This window comes from Sciurus carolinensis, chromosome 4, assembly GCF_902686445.1.
Source record: "Sciurus carolinensis chromosome 4, mSciCar1.2, whole genome shotgun sequence".
Classification (NCBI taxonomy): Eukaryota; Metazoa; Chordata; class Mammalia; order Rodentia; family Sciuridae; genus Sciurus; species Sciurus carolinensis.
Genome location: NC_062216.1, coordinates 117344292 through 117368897, shown reverse-complemented (window position 1 = coordinate 117368897; position 24606 = coordinate 117344292). Strand labels below are relative to the sequence as shown.

Sequence of the window (24606 nt, the reverse complement as noted above, 5' to 3'; positions counted from 1 at the left end):
TTGAATCAGTCACTGTTTCTCTATTGCCACCCTGGTGTGTGTGGGAGGGTGACAGGTGGGCTGAAGACCCTGGGTAGGTACAGCCCCTATGACTGGGGAGGGTGGGTTGTTTTGTTGGGATGGCTTTCTCCCAGCACGTGCACATACATCTTCCTGACACTAAAGGTTGAGTTTTGTTGGTACCTTGGTTTTGGGCTCTTGCAACTCTGCTACAAATTTGTGGTTCATGAAGCATGTCACTTCTCTACTCTGGATCTCTTTGTCCCCAGAGTTTGCTTCCAGCCTGTTAATTCTCATTTAGGGAACTTGCAACTGATTTGGGGAGGGATGAATGAAGTCCAGAACTATCTATCTAATCTGAAAATCTTCAGGGGATGGAGAACCTGGACCTTTAGTCCTAAAGCCCAGAGAATCGGGTTCTACTTGGCAGAACTAGATGTTTCTTACAATAAAAACTACATCACCTGAACTTACAGTAAGTGCCAACATGTGTTCAACAGTTTCTGTACTGTGCAGCTGAATAAAAATGAACAGCAGAAGTCACCTGCCTGCAAGACAGAACTTCTCTTATCTGGTGACCCTCTGGACTATCCCTGTTCTGCAGCCCTTCAGAGGAGAACCATTAAAGAACCTGTAGACTACCAGGTGTGGTGGTATATGTTGTAATCCCAGCAGCTCAGGAAGCTGAGGCAGTAGGATTGCAAATTAAAGGCCAGCCTCAACAATTTAATGAGACCCTAAGCAACTTAGCAAGACCCTGTCTCAAAATAAAAAATAAAAAAGGGGATATGGCTCACTGGTTAAGTGCCTCTGGGTTCACTCCTCTATAACCGCCCCCCTCAAAAAAAAAAAAGAACCTATAGATTCATTCAGAACTCCCTTTTCAATTTCATCCACCTCTTAGAAAGCAAAGAGCAGTGGGCAGAAATGGTGAAGTACATCGCTTTGGAAACCTAGACCTGGGTAGCTCTATCTCTAACCAAGCTCCTCCAAGAGCTTGTCTAATCCAACCTCCATTGTGGTTCTTCGTCTCTCTCAAATACGAGGGATAATGCAGCACTACATTACCACCTCTCCATTACCCTCTAACATAGCCTCTTTCAGCCATGTCACAGCCCAAATAGCTGTATCCTAATGAGATAAAATTGCCAACCATATCCATGTCCTTTCACTTCCTATATTGGGACATCAGAGGTAAGACACAGAATCAGGGAATAAAAAAGAGCTATAGTTCTGCAAGGTGCAGTGGTGCTTAACTGTAATCCCAGCAACTCTGGGAGTCAGGCAGGAGTACTGAAAGTTTTGAGCCCAGCGTAGGCTCAGTGAGACCCTGTCTCAAAAAGTAATAAGGGCTGGGGGTATAATTCGGGTACAGTGCCCCTGGGTTCAATCCCCAGTACCACACAAATAAAGTTATAAATTTAATGGGGAAGGGAACATTACTTAGAGATGATTAAAAACTCCCTGTAGGAGGTAGTCATAAATTTGTCAAGTGTCTGTATCCTCACTCCCCAGACACCCTCAAATAAAAGTCCCAACCCTTTGTTTTTGAAGTTTTTCGTTTGTTTTTTGGTTTGGTTTGGTTTGGTTTGGTTTGATACTGGGAATTATTTAACCCAGAAGCATTTACTACTGAGCTACTACATCCACAACCTTTTTTTAAATTTGAGGCAGAATGTCACTTAAGTTGCTTAGGGCCTTGCTAAGTTGCTGAGAGGCTATCCTGGAACTTGGAATCATAATGCCTCACCCTTCTGAGTCCCTAGAATTATAGGTGTATGCCCAAGTGCCACCATACCAGCTCCAGCCCTTTTTTTAGGAACTCTTGTCCTTCACTTTGAGGACAAGATTTTAGACTTCTTTCTTTTAGAGTTTTGAAAAGAAGTCTTCTTTCTCTAAAAGAAAGTCTAAAAGAAGTCTACAAGACTACTTTCTCTAAAAGAGAGCAGTGGAAAGGAACAAAAGCAGTGCTATGTATTCTTTATTCCCTTACAGTATGTTCCCCTGACCACCACAGATGAGAAATCAATCTCATGTGACTGATAAGAGGGCTCCAAGAATCCAAATTATCCTTTCCTCACCAGTTCCCAACCCTTTCCTAAGACTAAAGGCTTGAAGCTAGATCAGTATTTGAGGGTATACAAACACATAGCCACAGGAAGACAGTGGCTGAGATACGTCTAGTTACTAAAGTAGCCTAGGGAGGGTAGAATTGGGAAGGTTTCGGGTCCTTCGTAAAATTGGTTTATAATTCATCTTGACTTCATCTTCAGACATCTAAAATCCCCCTCTAATAAGGCTAGACATGGTGATGCCATGTAACTTGGAAGGCTGAGGCAGGTGGACTTGCAGTTTGAGGCCAACCTGGACAACTTAGTGAGACCCTATCAAAATAAAAATTAAAAAGGATTGGGGATGTAGCTCAGTGGTAAAATGCCACTGGTTCAATCTCCAGTGCCCCTCCCACACACACACAATAAATATAATCCCCTCAAGTTATGTGGCTTGAAGACAAACTGCCCCTTCCTGACTAGCAGGTACTGACCTGCTCACAATAAGAATCAGGGAAGGACAACCCTGGGGGATGGGAGGAGTTAGGGTCCAGCCCTGCCCCAGACCTCCTCCCGTGTCCAATTTCTCCATGTCAGCTGTGCTGCTCAGCTGTCCATTTTCCTTCAGCCCTGTCAGTTCACACTGACACCAAGACAAGAGGCTAGCGGCCTACAAATACCGTCTGGGTAACTGGTGTGAGTACAGAGGCAATTGGGGGGGCTTGGCCCCCAAGAAAGAGGACCAGTCCTCCCCTCGCACCACCATCAAGGTCCCAGGGGCTCGTTCTTCCCTCCGGAGACTGTGAACTGGTTTAGGGAATTCCAAACGTAAGTTTCCTCTTCATCCTCTTTCCATTTCTAGGACTGCTCACCCCAATCCATAGTCTATTCAGCTTCTTCATTTCTCTCCTTGTCTGTGAGTAGTTGGGTTTTAGAAGGGAAATTGTTACTTTACTCCAGGATGAGCTAGGATTGAAGGTGGGGGTTGGGGTGGGGTCCAGGGAACAAAGTAAGGGAAGGAAAGGCTCATATTACTCTGAAAACCTAAAATAGCTGAGGCCTGAGGCAGGCTGGGACAGAACTAGGCATGGGCCCCAGGGTTCAGGAAAGAAGGGAAGGAAATGTATGAGTCCATCCCTCCATGTGTGCACTCCAGGATGCAAAGTTAAACTTGAAGAGGGGATGTGAGAAGGTGTGTCACATTTCTATTGCCCATGAGTAACTGTAGGAAAATGACTGAACCCAGACAGCCTTGATACTGTGTTGGGGCTATAAACTCTGGGGCTGCCCCTAGAAGGGTGGGTATCAGTGTGAGAAACTTCAGCCTATTGATTGGTCTTTTTTCTAGATCTTCATGGACTCTTTCTGTTCATAAACCCTGCTAAAAGATCTCCGTCTAATCAAAATTTTCCCAAAGTTTCCCCTTCAAGGACCACCCTACTTCAAGGGACAGGAATAAGGGAGGGAAGAATGGCATTTAGGGTTTAGATTTCATAGTGGGGTCCAACCTCTTGCAGGATGACAGAAAAGGAGGTGCTGGAGTCCCCTAAGCCCTCCTTCCCAGCAGAGATTCCGCAAAGTGGGGTGAGTCTGGGCCTCTCACCACTGGGTGTGGGTGGTTGGGAAGCCATTACAGCTTCTGAAGGAAAGTGCCTGAAATGATCCCACTTGTGTGTGACTCATTTATTGTTAGAATGCTATTCAGCACCTGCACCCCAGACCCCTAATCCTGGAGCACACTGCCTGCCCCAAGCTAGGAAAATGTCCAGTTAGCTTTAGCTCCAGCTACCCTAGGAAGAGTGAAAGTCCTTTTAACACTGGATTTCCTTCACTCCCTCAGTTACAGCGGCTGAAGCAGTTATTCAGGAAGGGGTCTCCAGGGACAAAGGAGATGGAGCTTCCCCCAGAGCCCCAGGCCAATGGGGAGGCAGTGGGAGCTGGGGGTGGGCCCATCTACTACATCTATGAGGAAGAGGAGGAGGAAGAAGAAGAGGAGGAGCCACCCCCAGAACCTCCTAAGCTTATCAATGACAAGCCCCACAAATTCAAAGATCACTTCTTCAAGAAGCCAAAGTTCTGTGATGTCTGTGCCCGGATGATTGTGCGTGAGTCATGGAGGGAAGTGGAGAGAGTGTGATGTCAAAGGCAGTTGGTGGGGAGAGGTTCTAGGAGAGAAATATTTATAATGGATAGATGGGCTGTGGCAAGATTCAGTTTATGAAAATATGATTAGAGATTGAGGGTCCCAGAAGAGGGAAGCACGGAGCTAGAGTAGACTCGGGGTACAAAGGGAAAGGGCAAACTGGATCCTTACCCAATGTTCTCCCCCTCCCAAGTCAATAACAAATTTGGGCTCCGTTGTAAGAACTGCAAAACCAACATCCATGAACATTGTCAGTCCTATGTGGAAATGCAGAGATGCTTCGGCAAAATTGTGAGTAGGCTCTGGGGAATGAATGAGTAGAAGGGAGGGCACGTGTTTCCAGTTACCCCTTTATTGGTCCCTCAAGACATCCCATACATCTTCCTGCTTTCTCAGCCCATCTCTTTTATTCTGAAAAGGGGTAAGCACTCATGGGAGAAATGGGGTGCTGGGCCCCACCTTACTACCTCTAATGTTCCCCCCATCCTATCCTACAGCCACCGGGTTTCCGTCGGGCCTATAGCTCCCCACTCTACAGCAACCAGCAATATGCTTGTGTCCAAGATCTCTGTAAGTGTCCCATATGGAACCTGAGGGAGTGGGCAAACCCCAGAGATGGTTTCACACCACTTTTAGCTTTGGAAGCCAGATTCTGAAACAGAAACATTCTATTTCCCATAGTTTTTCCCTAATATTTTTAGAGTCATTTTGGATGCAGTCAACATTCCTGTTTTAGCCACGCATAATGGCACACATCTATAATCCCAGCTACTTAGGAAGCTGAAGCAGGAGGGTAGTGTGAGCAATTTAGTGAGACCCTGTCTCAAAAAAAAAAAAAAAAAAGAGAGACTAGAATGATGCTCAGTTGTCACTGGGTTGAATCCTCAGCTCTACTTGAGAGAGAGAGAGAGAGAGAGAGAGAGAGAGAGAGAGAGAGAGAGAGAACCTGTTTGTAAACTAAGAAGAGCAAGATTCAGCTAGAACTACATGTAGCTCCAGAGGTGGAATTAAGACTGAGACCTTAATCTGCAAACTTCAGAATCTGTGTTTCTCACATGCAAAACCATTTCTGAGCAAGAACAAAGATTTTAGACTGTCCTTATCTTTTTTTTAAATATTTTGTTGTAGTTGTAGGTGGATACAATACCTTTATTTTATTTTTATGTGGTACTGAGGATCAAACCCAGGGCATGTTAGGCAAGCGCTCTACCACTGAGCCACAACCCCAGCCTTGTCCTCATATTTGTTATAGTATTATGCCAGACTCAGGGCCAGACCCAAAAGTCTGGACAACCTGGAAAGTTCCTAATTTGACAATCCTTAAAAATTTATTCATTGACAATTTGCTCAACGTCTGTTTGGAGGAGAAGCCAAACTGTGTGAGAAGCATGGGTGAAAAAGAGCCCACTGGTTGTAACACAGTTTCCACATGCTGCTCAGCTGAGCAGAAGCCAGCAGTTAAGAGACCATTCTTAGGAGCAGTGATTCCAAAGCCTGCCTCAACTCCCAAAAAATGTACAAAATTGTCTTTCCAATGTCATATAATGTTCTGCCTGGAAGGAGTTCTGATAAATATTTTTTTCTCCATTACATTACTTTTCCAGTGATTTTTTTTTTGAGGGGGTATTAGGGATTGAACCCAGGAGTGCTTTACCACTGAGCCACATCCCCAGTCTTTTTCATTTTTTATTTTGAGACTGAATCTGGATAGATAGCTTAGGGCCTTGCTAGGTTGCTGAGGCTGGCCTCGAACTTGCAATCCTCCTGCTTCAGCCTCCCAAGTCACTGGGTGTGCGCCACCATGCCTGGCTCCAGTGATGTTTTTTAAAGCCCTTTATAGTTTGATATTATGCAGCTGACCCTTCTCTAACCCTTCCCACCCCTTTCTCTCTCTCTCTCTCTCTCTCTCTCTCTCTCTCTCTCTCACACACACACACACACACACACACACACACACACACACACATTTACCATGGATTCCTGTCTACCCAATCCCGCTTCTCTCTTCTTTAGGAGGTCTGTTTCCTCCAGGCCTTTCTCTGCCTCTCCTGTAATGTCTTCTTTCACTTCCCATTTCACTAGCTGCTGCCAATCGCAATGATCCTGTGTTTGAAACTCTGCGCACTGGGGTGATCATGGCAAACAAGGAACGGAAGAAGGGACAGGCAGATAAAAAAAATGTGAGCATCACACATCCCTATTTGGTCTTTACCAGGAACTCCATGGGGCAGGTCATTTTCCCCTTTGGAAAGCTGACAGGAGCTAAACTCCTTTCCCCCCCAAATGTCACAATTCCTAACAGACAGATTTTTGCATGCAAATATAGAGGACTTTATAGACCTGCTGTAGATCACCATGGGCCTTGGTTACAAACTTATTGTCAAGGGGTGTATTTTCTCAACTTCCTTTTGAAATTGTCAGATTACCACAGAAGGCTAGGCCCCAGGTCCTTGGCATTACTGGATGACAAAGGCATGAGTTGTGCTTTTGGATTTGGGGAAAAGAATTTGTCATACCAAGTAATCAAAATTCTAGAACCATGCAAGGAGGGTCTGTGAAGATCATTCAGTCAGACCCATTCATCTAACAGACAATGAAACTGAAGCACAAAGCTATTGGCTAAGAGCAGCCTCATTTCCTTTTATAATAGAGTTTTGCTAGATTATAATATCATAGACTTGTGTTTGGTTCTTCAAGGAATTTATATCTTTCTGGACAATGAGTATGGACTAATATGGATGATAGTTACAGTTGGATCAATTCCTCAAATTGATTGAATGGCAGTAGCAAGGAGTCCAGGTCCTTTAGGAGTGTTCAACTAAAGGGAGATTTCTGAGGCCTTACAACATGATTTGACCCATGGTCCTCACTGATGACCTTTTTCTCTCACTGATAAAAATGAAGATAATGGTATGTTCATTAAGTTGTGTAAAAGCTAGGAGGGAAAACTTATATAATGAATAATATATTTTAAATTGTTACAGACTAAAAGAAAGAGCTAAAACTTATAATTTGAAATTTCTTAAAAATGTACTTATCTGTTTGAGAATCAAGAAAAGTCAACTGTAAAGAAGCAGTGATCTGGCTTTGGAATAGTTGATAAGGAGGTTGGGCACAGATTAAGAATTTCAGTGGTGTAAACTAGGACTTCCAACACCCTAGCAATGTGATTTGCTACCCTTTCTGGAAGGGGTACCATACTGTTAGGTTCTGTTCTCTTAAAGGAATTATGAAAACTGCTGCCCATTTCTCCCCCACCTCTCTCTCTCTCTCTCTCTCTCTCTCTCTCTCTCTCTCTCTCTCTCTCTCTCTCTCTCTCTCTCTCTTTTGTATTAGGGATTGAACCCAGGGGTTTGCCACCACTGAGATCCATCCCCAATCCTTTTTATTTTTTTAATTTGGAGACAGGGTCTCACTGAGTTGCTTAGGGCCTCACTAGTTTCTGAAACTAGCTTTGAACCTGTGATCCTCCGCCTTACTCTCCCAAGTCACTGGGATTACAAGCCTGTGCCACTGCACCAGCCCATTTTTCTCTTATACACTGAAATACTTTTAAAGATCAGACAGTACAATGAAGGACCTGGAATCATGGTGATGGTTTGAAGGGACTAAAAATTAGAGAAAAAAAAAACAGAAAGGACACGTCAACGGTCCCCAGCTATTTAAGGAGGCCATATTTGTTTCACATTTATAGTTCTAGAGGGCAAATGAAGACCAATAACTAAAGATTACAGGGAGACTAACATAGGTTTAATACAGGGAATTACCCCAAAAGTGCACAGGGTTACTTTGTAAGGTAGTAAACTTCATGTCATTAGCTACATTCAAGCACAATGTGGGTGACCTACCTACCAACTGTTTCAGAGGAAATCTCTGCATGAAACAGATGGTTAGACTAGATGTTTCCTCTTTCCCCTCCAACCCTAAGATCCTATAATTCTATAGTTCTCTGACCTGACTGGAGAGCCAGGGTAAGCATGGGATGGTTCCCAAAGTAACATTTCCCTAACTCTGGGACCTCCTCCAGCCTCTAGCAGCCATGATGGAGGAGGAGCCAGAGTCCACCAGACCAGAGGAAGGCAAACCCCAGGATGGTGAGTGTCAACCACCTCTATCCACAGAGATGGGGTAGGTTTAGGGGTTCAATTGTGTGTGGCACAGGGAATGAAGAGACAAGGGTTGGGTCAGGTTTAAAAATAAAGAGGTGGCCTTTCAACACAAGGGAAAGAGAATGAAGCCTGCCTTGCAGGAAGCAACAACGTTAGTTGGTGTTTCCCATCTCAGGTAACCCTGAAGGGAACAAGAAGGCTGAGAAGACACCTGATGACAAAGTGAGAATCCTTTCTCCCTGCAAGGATCCCAGTCCTCTCCCCAACCCAGGTCTGACACCATGTATGGCCTCAGCAGAAGTTCCCATCACCCTTTTTCTCGCTTTGCCACATACAGACCACACACACACACACACACACACAGCTCAAGACCTAGGAGTTGGAATGCAGTGTGTCTGAAGAATGTTCCCCAATGTGGGGTAGAGGAGCCCTGAAACTCATTACCCCCTTTCACCCCCAGCACAAGCAGCCTGGCTTCCAGCAGTCTCATTACTTTGTGGCTCTCTATCGGTTCAAAGCCCTGGAGAAGGACGATCTGGATTTTCCGTGAGAGGCCTTCAGAGGAGAGGGTGGGGAGTACTGGGGAATAAAGAAGGGAGAACTTGACTCCCTGTGGGAAAAGAAAAAGGGGAACCTCAGACTTGGATTCTATTTGGGCTGTGCCTGGGGCACACCCAGGGAGTAGTATATGATGGAGGCCACTAAATCGTAAAGGTCCCTTCCTTTCTTCCTCTCCCAGGCCAGGAGAGAAGATCACAGTCATTGATGACTCCAATGAGGAGTGGTGGCGAGTAAGAGAAAAACGGCAGGGGCTAGGGCTGGGGTATGGGTTGAGTATAAAACCTGAAGTGAGAGACTGAATTTCCCTATTGTTTTCCTTAGGGGAAAATCGGGGAGAAGGTTGGATTTTTCCCTCCAAACTTCATCATTCGAGTCCGGGCTGGAGAACGCGTGCACCGCGTAACGAGATCTTTCGTGGGGAACCGCGAGATTGGACAGATCACTCTCAAGAAGGACCAGGTAGCTCTGGTACCCTAACCCAAAACCAGGCCTGAAGGCTCCTCAGTCGACTACACTCCTTGAAGTTATTAACCCATTAATGACACTAGGACGAGCTTCTGTAACCCCAGGATCTCCTGCTCTCATCTTCTGCCTTTTCCCTCGATTCCTTTCTTAATCTCTAATACTTTAATTTTCTAGATCGTGGTGCAGAAAGGAGACGAAGCCGGCGGCTATGTCAAGGTCTACACCGGTCGCAAGGTGGGGCTGTTTCCCACCGACTTCCTGGAGGAGATTTAGGCGTGCGGGCGCCTGCAGTCGGGAAGCACCCATCCCCACTCTGGGCGGGCCCAGTGGAGGTGGGGGAGGAAAGGGACAAGAGTAACTGTACTGCTGGGGCGCGGGGTTTGGGAAGGCCCTCCAGAAAGTGCCCGGGGCTTCTGGGAAGGGACTGGTTCCCGCCTCCCTCCCCATCCCTGGCCTAGGGCCTCAGATACCTGGTGCCCAGAGCAGCCCGCATCCGCAACTTCTCGGTGCATCCGCAACTTCTCGGTGCATCCGCAACTTCTCGGTCTATCCTGCGAGAGAATGCATTTCCACTAAAGAGGCGCGGAGGGGTACCGCGGGGACGAATTTATTTGAATGTTATGAATTTTTTTTTTTTTTTTGACCAACCAAGCGCGGTAGTGTGCGCCTGTAATCCCAACGAATCGCGAGGCTGAGGCAGAAGGATCCCAAATTGGAGGGCAGCCTCGACAATTTAGTGAGATCCTGTCTCAAAAAACAAACAACAACAATAATGATGATGATGATGAAACTGGGGGTGTAGCTCAGTGGGAAAGTGCTCCTGGGCTTAATCCACAGTACCAAATAAATGAAGTTTGAACAAAAGTTAGAAAAGTTTGTTCTTTGGGGACGAGAAGAAAGCCTGCAAAGAGGTGCAGAATCCTTCCCAGCTGTCCCCAATCTCTCCATCGGGTATCAGACTTATCTGGGCTGATACTGATGGCAGGCAGGGAGACAGGTGAATTCGTCAGGAGAGGCCTCTTTTGGCAGTGAAGAAAAGGGAGCCGGACTAGAGTCACCATTCTAGCGCCCCCACTGCTAGAAGCAGGATTGCGTGCAAAGATAGGTCCCCTAGCTCTTAGTGATTTAGCCGCCGGCGGCCCTTTACATTTTAGAACCTGGCTCAGCGCCGAGTTAGGCCACCAGGGGGCGATGCAAGATCTCGGTTGGAGAGCGAAGGATGGGGACCGGCTGTGGCGGGTGGACAAGGGGAGAAAACCAGAGACACCAAGCCTGAGACCCTAGGCCTGGAGGGGGTGGGGTGCGTGCCGTCTCCATGGCAACACTTCCTCAAGTCCTCCGGGAGCCCAGTTAGCGATGCCGGGGGGCCTAACCCCTCCCGCGCGGCCCCTGCCCCAGTCCTTTCCGACAGGTACGGAGTGTGAGGACGCGGGGCAGACAGCTAACTGGCTTTTGCCGAGACCCCCTGCGGCGCGCTGTATGCAAATGTTGTTATTTGCATATGCAAATATGCAAATACGCCGGCCCTGGTCAGGGCGGCAGGTGGCGAGGAGCGGGAAGGTGTGGGGAAGGGAGCAGGAGACGAGGAGATTGGGGACCTGGGAACCGACCAGTGAGAGGCAACCTTAGGTGGTCGCTGGAATGAGGCAGGCTGAGGGTCTTGGGCTTGATGGCGTGTGGGGGAGGGTCAGCCTGGCCAGTCAGAAGCTCCTCTTCTCGTCTGCCCGTTGTCTGCCAGGACTGAGGTTGGCATCGCCTAGCAAGGTTGGCAGCGGGAGCCCGGGCACCATCTGCTGCTGGCGGAGGGAGGGCAGAGGCTCAGCTGGGCTGGGGAAGTGGAGGGCCCGGGACGAGCGTCCCCCCCCCTTCCTTACAGAAGGCTGAAGTGAGATGGGGGTAGGGAAGCACGCAAGAAGACTCGCTGCAGAACTGGGTTCAGTTTCTTGTTCCCTTTGCCCTTGACTGTCCCGGATGCGGGGAGAGGAACAGGATCATTCAGGAAGACTCAAGCAGACCCCTTTTGATCATGCTTGGGTTAGGATAGGAACAGGTTTCAGGCACAGGCACACACCACAATCACACACAGTAAACCTTTTACTCCCATCCCTCCTTGAGATCCGCCTACCACGAGTGTGTGAGGGGAGAGACAGCCAGGGCTCTGATCACCTCTATTCATCAAGCGGTCTGAGGGGCTCAAAATCAGAGGCCCCCTCTGCCTCGACCACACACACACACACACACACACACACACACACAGTGCTGAAGCAAAACCAATTTACTGGCTCATTGGGCGGCGATGCTGGTGTGGGGGTGTCGAGGAGCAGGGAGAGCGGCTGTTCTCCCCTTACACTCGGGGAGCGCCCCCCCTCCTCTTACCGAGCCGGCAGCTGTCCCTAATTAGAGCGGCGGTTTAATTGGATTTATCAGCAGTTAATAGGAAATTAAGCAAAGGGCCCGAGAGAAGGGGGGCGGGAGGAGTCGGGAAACAGGCTGTGCTGAGCTGGAAGGAGGGATATTGGGGTACCAGGGGTGGGGAGAGAAGACACAGTGTCACAATTGAGCCCCATGATCATGCTCTTCTGCTCTGTACTCTCCTCACAGATTGAGCCCTGGCCCACGGTTGAGAGAAGCAAGTCTCAGGTGAGGACGGCAGGCAAGACAGTGACCCTGTTTGAGCCCCCAGCACCTCCCATTCCCACAGCAGCAGCCTGGGTGATGGATGATGCTGCCTCATGCTGCAAAGGTCAAAAGTCTGGGCCAAGGAGCAGACTGAATTGAAAATAGATCAGAGAAAGGACCAGAGTACTGGGGTCCAAGACTCAACTTGAATCCCACCCTTCTCTACTGTCCACTCCACTCTTGAGGTGGGGGGTGTGCTCCTTGAAGTCAGAAGATTGGGCAGCAAGGGTGTCAAGGTGGGGTAGAGAGGTAGGACTCTCACTTTGAAGCCCTCCTAGGGTCCTGGGAATCCCCCAGTGCTGCCACTGTCCTCCCATGGTCCTACCCCACCTTCCAACCCTGCACCATGCCAACTGCATAAGTCAGGGCAGCAACCCCCTGGGACTGCTTGCAGTGGCTGCCCAAGGACCACACTACCCTCTCTGAAGGCCTGAGAAGAAAGCTTGCAGGCTGCCAAGATGGACCTCCTACAGGCCTCTCAGTCCACAGCCCCAGGTGCCTCCTGTCAGCATCATCTCATTACACTGCTGGGCTAACATAGGCTAACAAGGTCTGCTCTGGGGACCCTGGTGACCTCTGGGCCACACTTCACCCAGAGGAGCACAGATGGCAGCTCCTGCTTATGCGTGGGTTTGAGCCTCTAAGTGGCTGTGGGTGGTGAGATCTTTCTGTGCCCATGACAATTATGAGCACCTATACTCCTGGTGTGTCGTGTCTGTGCCCAGGGTGTGTGAGGTGTGTCTCTGTACCAGCTTTATATCCATTTCTGGGCTCTGACTTTGTGTCTGTGTCCTTGAATATACAATATTGTTGGGTTTGTCCATTTCCCACTCCCACCCTCATCTCTGATTTCCAAGCCTCAGGGTGTCTAGGTGTCAGGATGTTGATATGTGCTTTGGTGTATCTACGTGTTTATGCGCTCTTCACGCCTGGGTGTGCCCCAGCTGCATGCAAGCATGTCTCCAAGTGTCTCTGCCTCCAGGCCTGTATGTGTGAAAATCAGGAAGAGCCACTGGTGAGTGTGTGTTGCTCCAGCGTCTCCGCCTGCAGGTGTGTGTCTCGGTGACAGCGCGTGGGCGTGTGCCTGGGTGTGAGCCGCGCGGCGGTGTATACCCGAATGACAGTGTGACGCGAGCGTGTATGTGTATATGCGCACGCGCGCGTGAGTGACTGGGTGAGTCTCCCGCCCCCGCTCCTTCCTCTCCCTATTTCTATTCCTCTCTCCTCTTCCGACCGGCTCGGCTCCGCGGTCCGCATCATCTCCATCCATTATTGAAGAAACAGCCGCGTCCGCTCCAATCACATCAACACCCCAGCCCCCTCCCCGTTCCGCTCGCCTGGTGGCCCCTCTGGGTGCTGGGGAAGGAGAAAGACCAGACGCAGCGGGGGCGCCAGGCGGGAGCGGCTCATGACCCTCTGCCCCAACTAAGCCAAACACTGGGACGCCGGGGTCCCTGGCGGAGAGCACTTTACATAAACAGATGGCATGGGCGTCTTTGTCTCCTTGGTTTGCTCGTTTGCCGTACAGCTCCCAGCTCCGCTTCTGTCTGACCGATGCAATCATGATCATCTTGGAGCCTCGGGATCCCGCGTCCTTAATAGTGGCACAGAGGGTCAGGGGGCCCGGGGCTCCCGAGCAGATGCTGGGCACTGTGGTTTCCCTCCCGAGCCGCCTCTCCACATCCCACAGCTGTAGCAGGAAGATCGAGGCAGCGCTGAGGTGACGGGCATGTGGAGGTGACCGGGAGGGAGACCCTGGGCAGTGTCCTGAGGTGTCTCCAGGCTATCCCATTGGACTGCTGCAGCCTCATAGGAGCAGCAAGCCGGAAAATAGGAATAGAGGTGGGGAATAGGTGGAAGGGGAAAACAGAGCGAGGCATTTGTAGTGATAGCTACAGGGAGACAGAGAGATGTAGAGGGAAAGAGAGACACACAAGAAAGAGACAGATGCAGAAGGACAAAGCTGGGTAAAAGGACAGCAGCAGAGAGACATACACAACCAGAATATGAGAGACACAGACATACTCAAAGAGACAGAGCCAGCCAGCCAGATGGTTCGATGAAGAAAGAAGGTCAGAGGCTAGGGCAGGCCAAGTCAGAATGTGGAATCTCAGGACCTATAACCCTAGAGTGGAGACAGAGTCCCTGGGCGTCCGAGTCCAGTATGATGGGAGGAACCAGTCAGAACCTAGGATACCGCTTGCAGCCGGCAAGGCAGAATCTTCTGCGCGCTCTGGCCCCATTTCACACCAGAAGAGTGAAGACTGAGGGACTTACTGCCCTGGTGGCGGGAGTAGCGGGAGTGACCCGTGGGGAGTGAACCTATACATTCGCAGGCTCAGACTTAACTGCCCAAACACTGGGCATGTAGGGCCGGCACTTCCTCACAGTGGACACCAAAGGCCTCTCCCCCAGTTTGGGAGCCGCTCGGCCTCTAGGGGGCGCCCACGCCCAGCGCCCCGGGTACCAGCTAGCACCCCCGAGCCTAACTGCGTTTGACGCGCTGCGCCGCCTGCTCGCGGATAGGGTCCTGGTGGAATTTAGTGTTCATTCTGATCCCGCCCCGACCCCAGGACGCGCCTAATTCGTGGCTAATGACTCTGGAGGTCCCTCACCCCGGTGGGCCTGCGTGGACTGCCAGAGTCATTGTGGTGAGAAAGTGCAGGGAAGGGGGAGACTAGGGAGGGAGAGAGAAAGAGGGAGGAAGTGGATAGGGGAGAACCCAGAAGTTCTGTGTTCCAGCTCAGCCCCAGCGTTCTTGGTTCAGGGATGGGAACCAAAAAAGAGAAGGGTCTTAGGAATAGGCTCACAGAAAGTAGGACCACTAGTGAGTTAAGGGTCAGAGTTGCGGAGAGCCCATATTGGAGGGTCAGAGAGCGGGTTAAAGCCCAAGGCAGGAGAAACAGTAGCAGTTGTAGAAAAGGAGCGGGACCGAGGGTCCGTGGCACCGCATGCCCCTCTCACCAGAACTCAGAAGAAAAGGCAGAGGGAGGAAAGTGAGGGACGCAGAGCAAAGGAGCGCCGGCAAGAGCCAAGCATCCCTCCCGGTGTCCCGACTCCCCAGCTGTGCCACAGAATGCCAGATGTGCAGCCCAGCTGGGCGACCGCTCCAGCTAGAGCTCCGGGATTGATTTTTAGCCCCAGAGACTGGCGGGCTGAGGGCCGCTGGGTGACAGGACACCTCCTCCCTGGCCCAGCCCTGGAGGTGCAGGCGCTCAGAGAGGGTTCTGCGCTGCTGAAGGCTCTGACATTCCCGTCAGCACCCCTCTTCCACCATCACACCCCCACCACACACACACACACACACACACACACACACACACACACACACATCGTAGCGAGTCTCTGTCTCTTTGTTCTCCCCATGTCTCTGACACTTTATCTCATTATCCGCCGGAGGGAGGCGGAGAGCCCCGGACCCCGCAGCCTAATTACAGCCGCACTTGTCAGCGCCGGGTGGGCGGGGGAGGTATCGAGAAAGGAAGGGAGTCTTCAGGAACAGCCTTCTTCTCCTTTCTGGTACCCCAAGGGGCCCAGCGGCGGGTGCATAGCTCACCCCTGCCGGTGCAGCCATAGGGCGGGATCCAGAGAATAGAATTGGGAGACCTCGGCAGGATCCCAGCGGCAGAAGCGGGAGCTGATGGTGGAGTTTAGCGTGGGAGTGGGGAAAGCGGATGAAGCTGGCTCCTGCGTCCCCAAGACTTCCAATTCCCCAAAGATGGGGGCGGGGAGCCTTCTCACCCTGGCAGCAATAGCATACACCTGAATTGGCTGAGCAAGAGGCAATCACTCTGCAGTTCTGTCTCTGTGCCTTGTTCTCTTTCCTACTTCATCTTTTCTATCTTTGCTGGCTGTTTTCCTCATTCCATTCTCTTCTTGTCCCACAACCAGAGACAGAGGTGGAGGGTGGCCTCTTTGCTGGTGGTGGTGGGGATCCATCTTCACTTCTACCCCAGGTTGGCAAGGCAGTCAAGTCTCTCAGACTCCCAAACTGCCACAACTGACCTTCTATCCTGATTCAGATACACCTGACTTCCCCAGCCTCCAAGCACTATTCCAGGCCAAACACAACCTGGAGAAACTGCTCACAACAAGAGGAGCCTGGCAACTCTAGGGAGGCCATCTGTCCCCCTCCTCCCACTACTCTGGGATGGGGCAGAATCGGATCATCAGGACCTGGTAGTTCCTGGGTGGCTCTAGGGGGTAAGGGGTGTCAAGAAAGTGCTGCAGATGCCCTCACTAGTCCCTGGTCCCTTCTGGTTGACCTGTGAACAGTTCTACCTGTATGTTGCAGAAGGTCTGTCAGTTTGTCTGTCCCACTTTTGCATCACTCTTTAGTCCCTTGGTGCCTGTGGGGCCCCTCCTTCAGAGGCCTAAAGCCCCAAGTATGATAGTGTCCCATGGGCCAGGGTGCAGACACATAGAGGAGAGAGCTGGGGAGCAGAACCTTCCTGACTCCCCAACAATTCCTCTCTACTTTGGACCTAGAATTGCCGGGCTTAAGCGAGCTGGGTGGGGTGTGGTGAGTCTGAAGAAGCCAGTGGGCTGGGCTAGGCTGACCCCTCCCTGGTGGGGGGTGGACCCCAGGAGAAGGAATAGAGCAGAGCCACAGGAGAGCACCAGACACTGGAAAGGCATGATGGCAGGAACCAGTCTAGGGGCCCGCTTCTACCGGCAGATCAAAAGACATCCAGGGGTGAGTTCGGTCCTTAGAGCTTGGGATTCTAACTACTAACTCTCATGTTGTCCTACCCACAAGTCCTCCAGAGCCCTGCCTCCTGCCCAGTTCTCCCAGTGCTCCAAATCATCCTTTGGGGACACCCCTTCCTAATCTATCCCTGTAATATGCCTCCATGTCCCTGGAAATTACCTTGAACAGGTTTGCTGAGGGGTAAAAAAGACCACAGCTTGTAAGAGGTGCTAAATCCCCTCTCCCAGAAAGGAGGGAGAAGGAGACCTTGGGTGGAGGTTTGGCAGGCAGAAAAACTGAACTTGTAAAAGTGAATGGGAACTATGAGGAGGGGGCTGACCCTGAAAATGCCTTGTCTTCCCTGCAGCTCATCCCAATGATCGGTTTCATAGGTCTGGGCATGGGCAGTGCTGCGCTCTACTTGCTTCGACTCGCCCTACGCAGCCCAGACGTATGGTAAGGGTTGGGCTTGGGACTGCAGGCAGGGGTCCTGAGTGGGACAAAGTAAAGTGGGAAGGCATGAACCTTTCTGGAATGATGAGAATGGGTGGGCCTAGCAGGGATCCTAAGGCCCTTTACTTCTGACATTATCATCTGGTTGGAGCCCTGACTTGGGAGACCCCTCACTCCTTGGTGGCTTGAGGACTTGGTGGGTTTCTGAGCTAGCTGAACCTGTGCAGCTCCAGCGGCCCTGCTGCCATGGCAACACTGCTCTGCTGTGGCCAGCCAGGCTTTTGGGTACCTTTGTGTCCTCGCAGGTGGACTGGGGGTGTGGTTGGGTGAGCTACTGGGGGAGCTGGTGCTAAGATCTAACACCCTTCCGGGAGACAGCAAAAATTTAGATTCCTGATTCCTTTCACAAGTAAAAGGTTCACCCACCCACTGAATTGTTTGAATTCAAGACACATCACTGAAACCCCTGCCCCTTGAGAGCTCTGCCCAATTCCCAAGACTTTGCTCTGAGGGGTTAACCTAAGGTAGAAGGAAGCAAGGGGTGGGTCCCTGTACTGGGTTGTCTTTTGTCACCAGGCCTCACTCTGACAATGGTGACAAGCTTGTCTCACTTGTCAGCACCTGCTAACATGCCCCTTCCCCTGTCAGTCTCTAGGAAATGGGCCTCCAAGGTAGGAGACAGGGAGGGGTGCTAGGGTGGGGGCACAGCACTGGCTAGAACTCAGGTTCTGAATTCCTGGCTCCCAGGTTGGAGACCCTAACCCTCTCCTCTCTTCCCCAGCTGGGACCGGAAGAACAACCCAGAACCCTGGAACCGTTTGAGCCCCAATGACCAATACAAGGTAACTCTAGGTGACTCTGGGGTTGCTCTCCCATCATTCACCTCCTGGTGCTTCCCCTATGGGGCAAAGCAGGCCTGTCAGGACAACCCTCCTTTCCCTCTCCTCTTAGTTCCTTGCAGTTTCCACTGACTATAAGAAGCTGAAGAAGGACCGGCCAGACTTCTGAACAGACTGGGCTCACGAGTTCCATGTATACCACAAACTCATTTCTTCCATTCCCTGCTCCCAGACTCTGGGGCGTCAGTCTGGCCATTTTGTCAAGCTTCTGCTTATACAGGCTGGGTTCCCACGCAGAGAGAAAGCAACTCCACCCCCACCATCCTCCCTTGCTCCCAGCAGCGGAAGTGTCTCTGACCCTTGGATCTAGTCCCACTTGGGGGAGGGGAGTCAGGGGAGTCAGGACGGCAGGCAGCAGCTGGGTTCAACCCAAAGGGCTCCAGTCAGCCCCTCTGCACTCCAACCCCATACTTGCAGGGTGTGGTGCAGGCTACGTGTTGAGCGTGGCTGACGTGAGCCAACAAGCAGGGACCTCGGAGTGCCAAGCAACGTGGCAGGTCCCACGTGAGCCCAGGCTGAGTGCCTGCCCAGGGGTGGTGCTGCTCAGGCTCGAATGGGCTCGTCGCCTATGCAAAGCCTGCCTAGGCTGGGGCACCCATACCATGCTACATGCTCCTCTCTTGCCCAAGCCTGCTGCCTCCCATACTGATGGCACCCCCTCCCTGCATGTACCTGGCCCTCCCCCTGCAGCTTCCCATGGCTCCTCTCCCCTCCCCTCCCTTGCTCCCCTCTGTCCCAGGGGATCAAACAGAAGCAGCCGTGGGCAAAATACAATTTCATTTAACAAATTGAATTTGCTGCGCCTGCTAATCACGTCTGGTGTCGGCTCTGATCAGAGACAGAGAGGAGGCTGCAGCCTCCGGGGGCCTTGTGGTGGTAGTGGTGGTGACGGTGGAGGGAAGGGAGAAATACACTTTGAGGGAGTCAAATCACCTGCTGGCCCAGGGGACCCCTCCCACAGTAATAGAAACTCAGGGCAGGTGAGCATTTTATTAGATTTAAAAACAGAGAGTGTGCCTACCCAACCCTTCCTCTGGCTCAGCTGGGTAACTCTCCCACCCCAAGAAAGAGCAAGAGTCTATATAACACTGATAATGGCAGAGGGTTAGGCAGAAAGCTGGAGGTAGAGTGGGGCTCCTACTAAATCTAGTTACAAAAAAGAAATCTCAGCTACAAATTCTGGGAAGGGAACTATACCTCCTCCACCAAAAACTAGAATGGTAAGTAGCGTTCCCTTCCACTGGCCCAGGTGAGGTGGGGGTGGTAATTTCTAGTCTGTGGGCCTTGATTCCCAGGTGTTTTCAGCGTTCATCAAAACCAGGCATGGGGAAGGCCCTGGCGAACTGTTCCACCCTTTGTCTGAGGTTGGCCAGATGCTGGCTTGTTTCTGGGTCCTTGAGCAGGAAGGATTTGAAATCCTGGAGCTTGGCTAGAGTGGTGAGGGAAAAAAAAAAAAAAAAAAAAAAAGATTAGCACTGTAGGGAAGGCAGTGAGATCAGCTGAGGAATGGAGCAGACAATGCAGTAAATAGGCTGGCTAGGGGACTGTGTGCCTGCTCACCAGTCTTGTTCTTCACCTTCAAACCGATGTTGACCCCTTCATCAATGAAGTCCACAACTCTCCGGAAGTCATCCTCACGGAACTGCCGAGAGGTCAAGGCTGGGGCCCCTGGGAGAAGCAGAAGAGAGGATTAGCATAGGTAAGGTCACCCAGTGTGGGAGCCCTTCCTTCCTCAAGCGCCAGGTCTCACCAAGCCGTAGGCCCCCAGGGGTGATGGCACTTCGGTCTCCAGGACATGTGTTCTTGTTGGCGGTGATGGACACAAGCTCTAGCACCCGCTCAGCCCGAGCCCCATCCAGGCCCTTTGGCCGAAGATCTACCAGCACTAGGTGGTTGTCAGTGCCACCTGAGGGGGTTAATAATCAGGGAGTGGTGAGTCTTGGACCCCTGCTTGAGGCTATAAAAGCCCTCACCAGCCCCTTGGCTCACCGGACACCAGTGAGTAGCCTCGCTCTAGCAGGGCATCAGCCATGGCCCGAGCATTCTTCAAAACCTGCAGGGAGTACTCCCGGAACATGGGGGTACAAGCCTAGGAATAAGACAGTAGCACCTGTGACCCCAGGCCTGGACCCAAGTCCTACCCCTTCTGCCTCTTCACACACAGCATGGTTCCAGGACTCCAGCTTTGACACCTCCCATCCTGGCAGTTCCCATCCATCAGCTTCAACTTCAGTTAGCAAGGTGAAGCATCTAAGTATTGGGGCCAATGTCCCTCCACCCCCATAGGGCAGGATCCCCAACCTGTTTTAGGGCCACTGCTACTGCAGCAATAGCATGATTGTGTGGGCCCCCCTGCAAGGATGGGAACACAGCAAAGTTGATTCGGTCCTCAAATGTGTAAGGTATCTCCCGGCCAGTCTTGGGGTCCACAGACCGTACCCCCTTCCGGTAGAAGATGAGTCCTGACCTGTGTGGAAGGTGAGTGGTTAGAATCTAAGCTAAAAATAAAAAGATAAGGATTTGGGGATATCAGAGGAAGTTGGCTGGCCTGGGCTCTCGAGGCCTCTGAGTCCCCTCAGTTGTCCTTTGTACAGTGGATTCCAGTGGTGGAGGGGATCAGTCCCTCATTCCCACTCACAAATCCCCTGCCAAGGAACAGCCATCACAAGCAAGAGAAGGAGAATCATCACAGATTGAGTGGAAGTCTTCCAGGCTATAGGTAGGAATGAATGAATTCTTAGACTCAGCCCAGAGCAGGGTGTGAAGGCAGGGAAAGGCAAGACCTGATCTCAGGGAACCTGACCTGGCCCCTCGAAGAGTCTTGTGAGTGGTGGTGGTGACAATGTCCGCATGCTTGAAAGGTGAGGGGATCACCTTGGCAGCCACCAGGCCACTGATGTGGGCCATGTCTGCCAACAGGTGTGCCTTGACTTCATCACACACCTGGACAGGTACAGAGACAGGCCTCAGCCTGGGGAGGGCCCAGACAGGCATTCCCAATGCTACCCCCAATCTCCCCACCAACCCCTTGGACAGTGCCAGTACTCCAGCCCCCCACCAACCTCTCTCATGCGGGCATAGTCAATGAGGCGAGCATAGGCACTGGTACCAGCTATGATGAGCCGTGGTCGGAAAAGTCTAGCAGTCAGTGCCAGCTGGTCATAGTCAATGAGGCCGGTTTTGGGCTAGACAGACAGATAAACAGCTAAAGGCCTGAGATGGCAGCAGTGCTTGTTTCTCCTTGACCCTGAGGGCTGCCTGGGAGAACCAGGGTCTGGGCAACTACCCCCTATACCCTAGAGCACTCACATTGAGTTTATAGGGCATAGACTCAAAGAAGATAGATGTGGCAGAGATCCGTTTGACGTCGGACATGTAGCCATGGGTGAGACTAGGAAGTGAGAAGAAATAAGGAAGCCTCAGAGTGTAAAAACTCTCAGACTTCCTCACTCCCTCCCTACCCATCTCCACAGGTCTCTGTCCCCAACTTGCTGCATCTCATTGCTCTGTCCACTCTGTGGTGGACACTGATGTGACTGGGGTCTTATCTTCCTCATCCACTATAACGTGCTGGACAGGGACAAGTATGTCTCATACATATGGGACACAATAGATATGCAGTAACTCCTTTGCCACATTAGTACTGCCTACAACCCAGTATCTGCCCCATCCATACTCACTGGCCCCCATCAGGCAGGTCCAACCCCATGAGTCGGTCATGTGGTTGCAGAAGGGCGGTGTAGGCAGCCAGATTGGCTGGGGACCCTGAGTAAGGCTGGACATTGACTCCCCACTGTGCAGGATCCAGGTCAAAGGCTTCCAAGGCCCGGCGCTGGCACAGCAGCTCAATTTGATCCACTACCTCTGCTCCCCCGTAATACCTGCCATGAAGAGAGGTACATAAGGGCACACAAAAAGAACTCTAGACCAGCAGCAAAGACTGGGAAGGTCACTGCTCCATAAACACTGAAGGGTACAGGAAGGTTCCACCACTGGGAGCACCATCCCTGATGCTGCCCTCCAGCCCTCTGGTACCTAGCCCTCACCTCTTGCCAGGATAACCCTCCGAGTACTTGTTGTTCAGACAGGACCCCAGGGCCTCCAGCGCAGCTCGGCTGCAGAAGTTCTGGGGTGATGGGGGGGCAATGTCAGAAGGTATTGAGTCCCTTCCCCTGGACCCCACAGCCCCGCCCTGCCAGAGCCCACTGGCTGCAGTGGGTAGTCAGGCTGTACAAAAAGCTGTTAATTCTGAGTTCTTTGCCAAACATAGGGCAGGGCCAGAAGGAGCACTCTCAGAAACTCAGCTGTCATGATGTTGTTCCAGTAAGGTCACCTGTGCACTCAAATTTGTGTTCCTGGGCTCCTCTTTCCTCTTGGGAGGCAGGGAGGGAATAGTTGAGGCTGTAGGGACCCTGGAAGGCTCTGGAAACTCCCTAATGCCCAAATATCCATAAACTGGCCTTGCCTTTGCTTCAGAGGAGAGTAAAAAGAGGGAGATAAAGCCCAGTAGAAAAGCCCTGAGTCTGACAGGGAGATGTGAAGAAATACTGGTAAGATGACTTGTTACTCCCTGTACCCACCCCTGCCCTGTCTCCCCAGCTCCCACCTCTGAGGCAATAAGCTCCAGGCCACGACACTGTCTGTCCTTCTCCTTCTGTAGTAGTTCCCACATCTCAGGGTCACTGTCTGACAGACTCTCCTGGCCTGTCCAACCTGTGGTTGCTTCTCCAGTCTGAGCCTGGGCCACCTCGCTGTGCTGAGCTCGAGCAGCCATCCTGACCAGTTGGCCACATCTTTGCAGAGGCTGGGGGCGGGAAAAGCCATGGTTAAATATAAATTGTCCAGACAAATAGTCTCCCAATCACCCGCAGTCATGCTTATAGGGCCCTCTGGCTCTGTACCAGGCAGTCAGTTGTCCAGCCAGACTATTCCGGTTCTCTCCACCCCCATCTCCACCTTTAAAAGCCAATTCTAGATCCAAGGTTGAGATCAATGTCCAGAGGGGTAGTTCTGATTCACACCACTCACCTCACCTCAGAATCTTTCTCCACCTCAACCCATGAGCCACTCTGCAAAGCCACAGGGCAAATCTTGTCCTCCGGAAGCCCATGTCTCCCAAATTCAGGAGAGAGCCAGAGATTCCAGAACCTCCCCACCCATAGGAACAAGAAGGCCTTTCTTCAGGGCCTCCACAAACTGATACCCCAGTCAGGAGAAGAGACCAAGTTGACAGGGGTTAAGGCCACAGGATGTAGAGGTGGTTTCCAGAGCAATGGAAGTGGGAGGGCAGACTTGTAGCAGTCCCTGGGAAAGAGGTGTTGGGGGTGGGAGGGCATCAGGGGAGCGGGTGGACCCGCAAGGAGGCGCAAGCCCATATCCTGTCCCCCTAGTCACCTCACAACCTTTACACTTCTTTCCAGCCTTTACACTTCCTTCCAGCCCACGCTGCGGCGGGACCCCTGCCTGATGAAAACTGTGGGGCTCGTTGCATCATCTGCATGGTTCAGGGCTGGCGGGAAAGGCTCAGCTTGCGGGTCGAAGCCGAGAACCCACTCGTTAGCCAGCACAGGGTCTGCTTGGCAGCCGGCGCTGTCCTCTCCCTTAATGCCACGTGAAATGGGCGGTCACGAGGCACGGGGCATCTGGCCGCCAGAACGAAGAGAGAACCCAGTTCACCCCACGCGCACCCAGGAGTTTCTGGGATTCCCTAGTTACGCATCCGCTGAGGCCCCAGAACACGTGCAGTGTAAAAGCCAAGAGAATTCGAGAGTTTGTGAATGGGCACTAAGGTAGGAAGTGGGGCTAATCACTGGTCACCCAGCCTCCGGAGCCCCGTTCTTACCCGAGCCACCCAGAAGGGAGAGAAGGGCAGCATCGCAAGCCCACGTCGCAGAAGGTCTAGTCACTAACTAGGGTTGGAGAGTAGCAGGAGGTTGGAAAAGACCGTTCGGAGAGCGCATGCGCGAGAACGACCCGAGAAGCCCGTTAAGGGGAGGGGAACACGCGTGCGCAATGGTGTCGCCTTTGTAGCCTTTTGGGAATTGTAGTTTTTCTTCTGCCTCATTCCACATCTGTAGCCTCAAGGCTAAAGGACCTTGCTTGAAAGAAAAGAGGTCCTGGGCTGCTGCATCTCCTTATTATCCTAAGATTTTCGGGGTTTCTTTTTCCTGTCAATTGTTAAGGCAAGCGTTTATTGGATACCTACTGAATATCTAGTAGCATTACGCTGTCTGGGAAATCCAGAGACTCCCATACAAGATAGAGAGCTACAGTGCAGTGGAAATCATTGTGGTTTCAAAGGGTGGGAGACTTGAATCCAAGTTCCAACTCCAGGACTGTATCACATTAGCTTTCTGTGCCTCAGTTTCTTCATTTGTAAAGTCATAATAAAATATCATGTTGTGGGGATTAAATGAGACTTTGTATGTGAACATGAGCTTCCATGGATTGTCCTTCTCTTCCTCTGACTCACAAAACTGCTTCCTCTTCCAAAGCCATCTTCTCCTCCTCAGATAGCTGAGAGGAGAATGAGGTGTCCCCTCCTGTTGCATTTATT

General features: G+C 51.4%; 3 protein-coding genes across 3 annotated transcripts; 2 read left to right on the top strand and 1 right to left on the bottom strand.

Moving 5' to 3' along the window:
* Window positions 1-2688: 2688 nt before the first annotated feature.
* Window positions 2689-10071, top strand: Stac3 (SH3 and cysteine rich domain 3). The gene is made up of 12 exons (XM_047550532.1): window positions 2689-2879; window positions 3569-3635; window positions 3892-4156; window positions 4388-4485; window positions 4692-4764; window positions 6277-6374; window positions 8222-8288; window positions 8479-8525; window positions 8764-8849; window positions 9043-9094; window positions 9186-9323; window positions 9504-10071. Exons 2-12 carry the CDS (start codon window positions 3570-3572, stop codon window positions 9600-9602), a joined length of 1089 nt encoding a protein of 362 aa, XP_047406488.1. The 5' UTR covers window positions 2689-2879; window position 3569; the 3' UTR covers window positions 9603-10071.
* Window positions 10072-16585: 6514 nt separating this feature from the next.
* Window positions 16586-18843, top strand: Ndufa4l2 (NDUFA4 mitochondrial complex associated like 2). The gene is made up of 4 exons (XM_047551407.1): window positions 16586-16704; window positions 17066-17154; window positions 17933-17993; window positions 18103-18843. Exons 1-4 carry the CDS (start codon window positions 16645-16647, stop codon window positions 18157-18159), a joined length of 267 nt encoding a protein of 88 aa, XP_047407363.1. The 5' UTR covers window positions 16586-16644; the 3' UTR covers window positions 18160-18843.
* Window positions 18844-19026: 183 nt separating this feature from the next.
* Window positions 19027-24025, bottom strand: Shmt2 (serine hydroxymethyltransferase 2). The gene is made up of 12 exons (XM_047551406.1): window positions 23893-24025; window positions 22657-22854; window positions 22097-22176; window positions 21731-21931; window positions 21360-21441; window positions 21113-21235; window positions 20854-20993; window positions 20352-20517; window positions 20040-20139; window positions 19801-19956; window positions 19611-19718; window positions 19027-19479 (listed from the first exon to the last, which is right to left on the bottom strand). Exons 1-12 carry the CDS (start codon window positions 23923-23925, stop codon window positions 19352-19354), a joined length of 1515 nt encoding a protein of 504 aa, XP_047407362.1. The 5' UTR covers window positions 23926-24025; the 3' UTR covers window positions 19027-19351.
* Window positions 24026-24606: the final 581 nt, after the last annotated feature.